This window comes from Symphalangus syndactylus, chromosome 24, assembly GCF_028878055.3.
Source record: "Symphalangus syndactylus isolate Jambi chromosome 24, NHGRI_mSymSyn1-v2.1_pri, whole genome shotgun sequence".
Taxonomy (NCBI): Eukaryota; Metazoa; Chordata; class Mammalia; order Primates; family Hylobatidae; genus Symphalangus; species Symphalangus syndactylus.
In genome coordinates this window covers 35,552,604-35,561,464 of record NC_072446.2, presented here as the reverse complement: position 1 = coordinate 35,561,464, position 8,861 = coordinate 35,552,604, and the positions used below count along the sequence as shown (strand labels likewise).

The 8,861-nt window shown below is 43.2% G+C and overlaps 1 protein-coding gene across 5 annotated transcripts in view; it reads right to left on the bottom strand.

Moving 5' to 3' along the window:
• Positions 1-1,045: 1,045 nt before the first annotated feature.
• RBL1 (RB transcriptional corepressor like 1) overlaps positions 1,046-8,861 on the bottom strand; it is a 95,647-nt gene continuing 87,831 nt past the window's right edge. For all 5 annotated transcript variants that reach the window (XM_063633686.1, XM_055265136.2, XM_063633687.1 and 2 more), the window contains 2 exons: positions 5,818-5,982; positions 1,046-3,603 (listed from right to left, as the gene is read on the bottom strand). In XM_063633686.1, coding sequence (XP_063489756.1) covers positions 3,433-3,603; positions 5,818-5,982 — 336 coding nt within the window. In that variant the 3' untranslated portion in view covers positions 1,046-3,432. The remainder of the gene's footprint in view (positions 3,604-5,817; positions 5,983-8,861) is intronic.

Sequence of the window (8,861 nt, the reverse complement as noted above, 5' to 3'; positions counted from 1 at the left end):
TGAAATCTGAGGATGTGAAGATTTGGGAGGGGCCAGGGGCAGAATGATATGGTTTGGCTGTGTCCCCACCCAAATCTCATTGTGAATTGTAACTCCCACAATTCCCACATGTTGTGGGAGAAACCCAGTGGGAGGTTATTGAATTATGGGGTCAGGTCTTTCCTGGGCTTTTCTCACGATAGTGAATGTGTCTCACGAGATCTGATTCTTTTAAAAACAGGAGTTTCCGCTGGGCATGGTGGCTCACGCCTGTAATCCCAGCACTTTGGGAAGCTGAGGCAGGCGGATCATGAGGTCAAGAGATCGAGACCATGCTGGTCAATATGGTCAAACTCCGTCTCTACAAAAATACAAAAATTAGCTGGGCATGGTGGCACGCGCCTGTAGTCCCAGCTACCTGGGAGGCTGAGGCAGGAGGATCACCTGAACCCAGGAGGCAGAGGTTGCAGTGAGCCACGATCCCACCACTGCACTCCAGCCTGGTGACAGTGCGAGACTCTGTCTCAAAAATAAACAAACAAACAAAAAACAGGAGTTTCCCTGCACAAGCTCTCTCTTTGCCTGCCACCATCCACGTAAGATGTGACTTGCTCCTCCTTGCCTTCTGCCATGACCGTGAGGCCTCCCCAGCCATGTGGAACTGTAAGTCCATTAAACCTCTTTTTCTTCCCAGTCTCAGTCGGGTATTTCTTTATCAGCAGTGTGAAAATGGACTAATATAGTATCTGAGACTTAAAAAAAATTTAAGGTGAAATCTACATAACACAAAATTAACCATTTTAAAATGTACAATACAGTGGCATTTAGTAAATTCACAATGTTATGCAACTACACCACCTCTATCAAGTTCCAAAATAGTTTCATCACTCCTCCCAAAAAAACTCTGTATCCATTAAGCAGTTATTTTTCATTTTCCCCCTAGACCCTGGAAACCACAGGAACATTAACTTTTAAGTTATTCTAAGGAATTTTAAAGACATAAAGTAGATATTAAAACAGACAGATTTTAGATGGCTGTGCAACTGCTTCCAGTCATACAGAAAAGTTTTTTTCAATAATCTCAATTCCAATTTTTATTAGCCATTTTATGTACATTGATACCAAGTCCTGAAAACTGATAAAAACATGTCCAGAATTTCTTTTTTTCCTTTTCTGAGAAAGGGTCTTGCCCTCTCACCTAGGATGGAGTGTAGTGGTGCAATCACAGCTCACTGCAGCCTCAGAATCTCCCAGCCTCAAGTGATCCTCTCATGTCGGTCTCCTGAGTAGCTGGGACTACAGGCACATGCCATCACACCCAACTAATTTTTTTATTTTTTGTAGAGATGAGGGCTATGTTGCCCAGGTTAGTCTTGAACTCCTGGACTGAAGCAATTCTCCTGCCTCGGCCTCCCAAAGTGTTGGGATTATTGGCATGAGCCACAGGACCTGGCCCATGGTTTCTTATACAGTCAATGTACAAATGCTTATTTATATTTTACACAATAATGAAGATAAAAATAACAATTATAGCAACATACAAATATGTACAAGGATTCCAGACAGACTTTTGTTTTTTGGCTTATAACAATGTGTAGATACTACACAAAGAATGAGGATGTAATTTTCATTTACAAGCAAAATGTGACCAAAATCCCTTTTCTTCTTAAAATTGAAAAACGAAATTCTTGAGAATACTAATTAGTGACAGCCAAATCTTAGACTTTTTAAAATTAGCCATGGTTAAACATAGGTGAGTTAAACATTGTGCCTTTCCAAAATTAAGGTTTGCAGTTAGAAACATAAACATTTGATAAAACTTCTCAAAATTAATTATGAGTGGCTTATTCATGTCTTTTGGATTCCAGACACACACTAGAAAAAGTAAATGTTAAAGAGGTGATATTTTGGAAAGCATCCCTAGTACTGAAAAGCATCCCTAGCACTGAAAAAAAGCCTCCCTAATACTGAAAAGCATCCCTAGTACTGAAAAACATCTTCAGGAGTACTCAGTACTCCCTAGTACATCCCTAGTACTGAAAAAAGCATCCCTAGTACTGAAAAGCATCCCTAGTACTGAAAAACATCTTTAGGAGTACCCAGTGGTCAGACACTAGCAGGAAACTCATGATGCACTAACAATACTGAGAACAAAGTGGGGGAAGTAATAAGCAGCTATTTTACTGATGTATTATATATATTAGAATTATGAGGCATGAGATGATATTTATGTGGTTTTTAAAAGGTTTAAAATATTCTTAGGGACTCAGATATTGAGAATGACTGATACTATGATTTCAAAAACAGTATATCACACATAATCATGGTGTTATCTTACTAATAGGAATTTAGTTTTTAATAACTAACTGAATTTTACTTTACTGGCTTGAGAAGGAGCTGCCTATTTTGAGAACTACATGAGTTAATATGATCATATATAATTAAGTTAATGTCACAAAAACCAAAATGATAATAGTTTACAAAAGAAGAAAGTGGCCCATTTATTGGGTTGTGACATCAGGCTGAGATGGCTTAGGGCTGGAAAGCAAGGATGAGTGTAGCACTGGAGCTCAGGTACAAATCTGTTTATAAAGCTCAAGGAGAGAAAAGGCATGAGAAGGGGTGAGACAACTCTGAATGGCGGTGGCACCTGGATGTGGAATTACCACAGTAGGCCAGAGACAGGCTGGTACATAACCCTCTGGCCAGGTACTATGGGAACCAACCCCTTCCTTCAATATTAAATTGAGAATACAAATATCTCAAAGCATGCTTACCAAAAGGAGATTATTTATCCTCATATTACAAAACACAGAAGGAGACATTTATTTTTAAAAGAGAGCTAAAAAGTTATGGGGTTTCTCCTTATTTCATCTTGAAAACTAACTCAAAGAGCAAACATTAAAAAAAATTCCCTATTAATATAGATTTATATTTTTGAGATGGAGTTTTACTCTTGTTGTCCAGGCTGGAGTGCAGTAGCACAACCTCAGCTCACCACAACCTCCGCTTCCTGGGTTCAAGCAATTCTGCCTCAGCCTCCCAAGTAGCTGGGATTACAGGCATGCACCACCACACCTGGCTAATTTTGTATTTTTAGTACAGATGGGGTTTCTCCATGTTGGTCAGGCTGGTCTCGAACTCCCGACCTCCGGTGATCTGCCTGCCTTGGCCTCCCAAAGTCCTGGGATTACAGGCGTGAGCCACTGCGCCTGGCCGGACTATTAGTATTTTTAAAAGGCACTTAAAATATTCCTTTCCAATCCAACTCAAAATACATCTCTGTCAACTACATTTTGGATAAATATTTTAAAATGCACATAATTTTTGTGCAATTTTTTCTTATAACCCAGTGATATTTATCATCTATAGGGCTAAAAGGTTTGAAAGACAGAGCTCCAACTTTCTGCAGAACAATCTGAAAGTGCTTTTATCATAGAAACAAGAACAACATTAATGATTTGCTCTTTCACTGACAACATCCTGTAGTCGTTTCAGTAAAACATCATCATTTTCTTGACAGACACGTTTGGCAGGGGATTCTGCATCACTATCGATGGCTATTACTCGCTTCTTGGTTTTCTGCTCACCTTGCCTTATCATGTTGTTGATATCTTTCAAACTCTGTGCAGAAATAGAGAACGTGTGTGAGTAAAAGAGGGAGAGGGGAAATGGCAGCAAACAACCAAGCTAATTGTTTTTTCCTGTGCTCTATCCTCTATCCAAATCTTAACACTGGGATAAGGATTCTTTTTAAAACTTAGAACAACCTAATAAGGGATAGCTTGAACTAATCTTTTCAGGTGGTTTAAAAATTAGATTTAAGGCCAGGTGTGGTGGCCTGTAATACCAGCACTTTGGGAGGCCAAGATGGTTCAATCACTTGAGCCCAGGAGTTTCAGACCAGCCTGGGCAACACGGCAAACCTGGTCTCTGCAAAAAATACAAAAATTAGCCAGGTGTGGTGGCTTGTGCCTGTAGTCTCAGCTACTCGGAAGGTTAAGGAGCATCACCTGAGCCTGGGAAGGTTGAGGCTGCAGTGAGCAGTGATCATGCCTGGGAAACAGAGTGAGATCCTGTCTCAAAAACCAAACCAAACGAAACCAAACCAAACCACTGTTTACTGTATAACAGTAGCTCTCGATGTGTAGTACCCAGACCAGAAGCAGCAGAAGCATCTAGAATTTTTTATTTTTTGAGACAGGATCTCTCTCTGTTGCCCAGGCTGGAGTGCAGGGCATGATCTTGGCTCACTGCAAGCTCTGCCCCCTGGGCTCAAGCTATTCTCCTGCCTCAGCCTCCCTAGCTGGGACTACAGGCACATGCCACCATGGCTGGCTATTTTTTTGTCTTTTTAGTAGAGACAGGGTTTTGCCATGTTGGCCAGGCTGGTCTTGAACTCCTGGCCTCAAGTGATCCCCCCCACCTCGGTCTCCCAAAGTGCTAGAATTACAGGTGTGAGCCACCGTGCCTGGCCTTATCTGTTTTTTTTTTTTTTTTTTTGAGAGGAAGTCTTGTTCTTGTCACCCAGGCTGGAGTGCAATGGCACGATCTTGGCTCACTGCAACCTCTGCCTCCTGGGTTCAAGCGATTCTCCTGCCTCAGCCTCCCGAGTAGCTGGGATTACAGGTGCCCACCACCATGCCCGGCTAATTTTTGTATTTTTAGAGACGGGGTTTCACCATGTTGGCCAGGCTGGTCTTGAACTCCTGATCTCGTGATCTGCCTGCCTCAGCCTCCCAAAGTGCTAGGATTACAGGCGTGAGCCACCGTGCCCGGCCCTAATCTGTTTTAACAAGCCCTCCCGATGATTTTAAAGCTCCCTACAGTTTGAGATCCTCTTCCTTAGAGTAATGATTTTCAACATTTTTTTTTTTTTTTGAGACAGAGTCTCGTTCTGTCGCCCAGGCTGGAGTGCAAAGGGGTGATCTCCGCTCACTGCAACTTCTGCCTCCCGGGTTCAAGTGATTCTCCTGCCTCAGCCTCCAGAGCAGAGTAGCTGAGATTACAGGTGCGCACTACCATGCCTGGCTAATTTTTTGTATTTTTAGTAGAGACGGGGTTTTGCCATGTTGCCCAGGCTGGTCTTGAACTCCTGAGCTCAGGCAATCTGCCCGCCCTGGCCTCCCAAAGTGCTAGGATTACAGGCTTGAGCCACTGTGTCCAGTCAGGTATATTATCTTAGCCAACTTTGTCAAGTATAGTAGGAACTCTGTAGTTATCTGTATAACTGAATAGGAAAGTAATAAGAAGGAGCCACTGTATTTGGACTGAGTTACAATCTGCCCCACTACAATTTCCTCCAGTTTATACTGATTCTGACTTCTGGAGACATACTGAACATATCTGCTTGATAGTCCATGAAGTATCTGAAAACAGCAATCATGTCCATACCACATCTTCACCACTGAATAAGGATAAGGATGGAGATGATCACAGAGTTGTCCATGTACATAAGTGGAGGCTTGTTTTTTCAGACATCTTCCTATCCTGGGTGCCATCTACCAAATGCACTTTCACTTCCAATGCCTTTCTTTCAACTTGACATCCCCCAGGTCTGACCACTTGCAGGTGTTGCCTTACTGGTCCCTTCTCAAGATCTTGCTTGAACAGGAAAACATGCTGGACTTTCAAAGTGAACTCCACAAATACCATGTCAATAATAATGGATTAAACTACCTCAAACTGAATATACTGCTCTTGATGAGAGGAGACATGCCATAGTTAACATTTCATATTTTATTAGTATAGTAGTAACTTGGCCAAAAAAAAAAAAAAAAAGGCAAGATTAACAGTTACTGTTAATCTGAAATCCAACTTTTAGCCTATTCACCTTACCTTAGAAGGGCTGCCATTGAACTTGTACAGCAGAGCGCTTCTTGGTGTGAGGCCTGACCCATTCTTGTGCGGGGAAATATAAATGGAGTGCTGCTGGGAAATGCGGCGTGGTGAGCCTGGCTGTTGTTTGATATGTGGAAAAGGAGAGAGTGGTGGAACATCCATCTAAAATAACCCAAAAGTCAGATTTTTTAGATAAAAGTTTTTGAATCCCATATTTTTATTCTTATGGTATCTTCTAGTTAGAAATCAGTTATACTGTAAAAGCTCATTTATGGTTGAGAAAAGCAAAAAAAAAAAAAAAAAAAATGATCCATTACTTCTTGTTTTTTTTTTTTTTTTTTAAAACAACAATAGATAAACTAGAATTTATTTTCCTGGATTTTTTTTTTTTTTTTTTTTTTTTGAGATGGAGTATCTCTTGCTCTTTTTGCCCAGGCTGGAGTGCGATGGTGCGATCTAGGCTCACTGCAACCTCTGCCTCCCAGGTTCAAGCAATTCTCCTCCCTCAGCCTCCCAAGTAGCTGGGATTACAGGCATGTGCCACAACACCCGGCTAATTTTGTATTTTTAATAGAGATGACCATGTTGGCCAGGCTGGTCTCGAACTCCTGACCTCAGGTAATCCACCCACCTTGGCCTCCCAAAGTGCTGGGATTACAGGTGTGAGCCACTATGCCCGGCCTATTTTCCTGGATCTTTCAGGAAGTGCTATAACTAGTATTAAGAATTCTGGCCAGGCATAGTGGCTCACACCTGTAATGCCAGCACTTTGGGAGGCTGAGATGGGCGGATCACCTGAGGTCAGGAGTTTGAGACCCGCCTGGCCAACATAGTGAAACTCTGTCTCCACTAAAAATGCAAAAATTAGCTGGGTGTGGTGGCACATGCCTGTAATCCGAGCTATTTGGGAAGCTGAGGCACTAGAATTGCTTGAATCCAGGAGGCAGAGGTGTAGCAGTGAGCCCAGATTGTGCCACTGCACTCCATCCTGGGTGACAGAGCAAGACTCTGCCTCAAAAAAAAATAAAATAAAATAAAAAGAAAAAATAATAATTCTGGGGCCGGGTGCAGTGGCTCACTCCTATAATCCCAGCACTCTGGGAGGCCAAGGTGCTCGGATCACTCGAGGCCAGGAATTGGAGACCAGCCTGGCCAACATGGCGAAACCCCACTTCAGCCTCCTGAGTAGCTCCTAAAAATATAAAAATTAGCCAGGTGTAGTGGCGTGCGCCTGTAGTCCCAGCCACTCGGGAGGCTGAGCATGACAGTTGTTTGAACCCAGCGGGCAGAGGTTGCAGTGAGCCGAGATTATGTCACTGCACTCCTCCCTGGGTGACAGAGTGAGATTCTGTCTCAAAAGAAAAAAAAAAAATCTGGACAAGACACCAGGAGTTAAGCCACGAGCATGAGAACCTCATATTCATGCTTAAAAAGTAAGGACAGGCCGGGCGTGGTGGCTCACGCCTGTAATCCCAATACTTTGGGAGGCCGAGGCAGGTGGATCATGAGGTCAGGAGTTCAAGACCAGCCTGGCCAAGATGGTGAAACCCCGTCTCTACTAAAAATACGAAAATCAGCTGGGCGTGGTGGCAGGCGCCTGTAATGCCAGCTACTCAGGAGGCTGAGGCACAGAATTGCCTGAACCCAGGAGGCAGAGGTTGCAGTGAGCCGAGATTGTGCCACTGCACTGCAGCCTGGGCAACAGAGCGAGACTCCTTCTCAAAAAAAAAAAAAAAAGTAGGGACAAAGGGTAACCAATCTTCTAACACTTGCTGTAACAATCTCTCTCTACACACATACCTCCTCACAACCAAAGCAGTAGCAGAGAGAATAAAAGAGGCAGAGAATTCTATAAGCCAGCAGGATGATTCCAACTTGGAAAAAATCTGTTAATGAAATAGGAAAGACTTCATATGGAAATGGAAAAGATTTAGAAATAAGTTGGATGAGCAAGGATTTCATTTTTCTTTAATATCCTGTATAATGGAAATAAATTAAGATGGTAGAGATATTCAGAGTATAGCACGTGACAGAGGGGAAGTGAAACTGGAGCAGGATGAACAGTTATGACCTCTGAGGATAGTCATAGACCATATTCCATGAAAAGAGGAAGAACAGAAATCTACAGATGCACACAGATACATAGAAACAGCTATTGGCTGTCTGGCTGCAGCTTCTGCTAGGGCCTTCTTTTCTTTTTTTTTTTTTTGAGGCAGGGTCTTGCTCTGTTGCTTGGACTGGAGCGCGGTGGTGCGATTGTGGCTCATTGCAGCCTTGACCTCCTGGGCCCAAGCGATCCTCCTACCTTAGCTTGCTGAGTAGTTGGGACTAAAGGTGTGTACCAGCCACTACACGGCTAATTTTTAGTTTTTTTTTTTTTAAGAGACAGGGTCTTCCTGTGTTTCTAGGCTGGTCTCAAATTCCTGGACTCAAGCAAACCTCCAGGCTTAGCTTCCCAAAGTGCTGGGATTACAGGCTTGGGAGGCACCTGGCTGGTCTCTCTTTCTTAGAGCTAACGTCTGGTCTTCTGGGAAGCAACCTCAGCTTACACACTGGCAACACTTTCTCAGGCCTGCTGCGACTGCCAAAACTAGGGTCTGCATAAAAATTTCTTAGTGGTACCTCTATTAATGATCCAGGCCTATCTACTTTCTTTTGTCTTTTTTTTTTTTTTTTTGAGACAGAGTCTTGCTCTGTTGTCCAGGCTGGAGTGCAATGGTTCAATCTTGGCTCACTGCAACTCTGCCTCTCGGGCTCAAGCAATTCTCCTGTCTCAGCCTCTCAAGTAGCTGGGATTATGGGTGCCCACCACCATGCCTGGCTAATTTTTGTATTTTTAGTAGAGATGGGGTTTCACCACGTTGGCCAGGCTGGTCTCGAACTCCTGACCTCAGGTGATCCACCTGCCTCAGCCTCCCAAAGTGCTGGGATTACAGGCATGAGCTGCAGCGCCTGACCTCCTTTTGTCTTTTTTTTTTTTTTTTTTGAGACAGAGTTTCCCTCTTGTCGCCCAGGCTGGAGTGCAGTAGCGTGATCTCTGC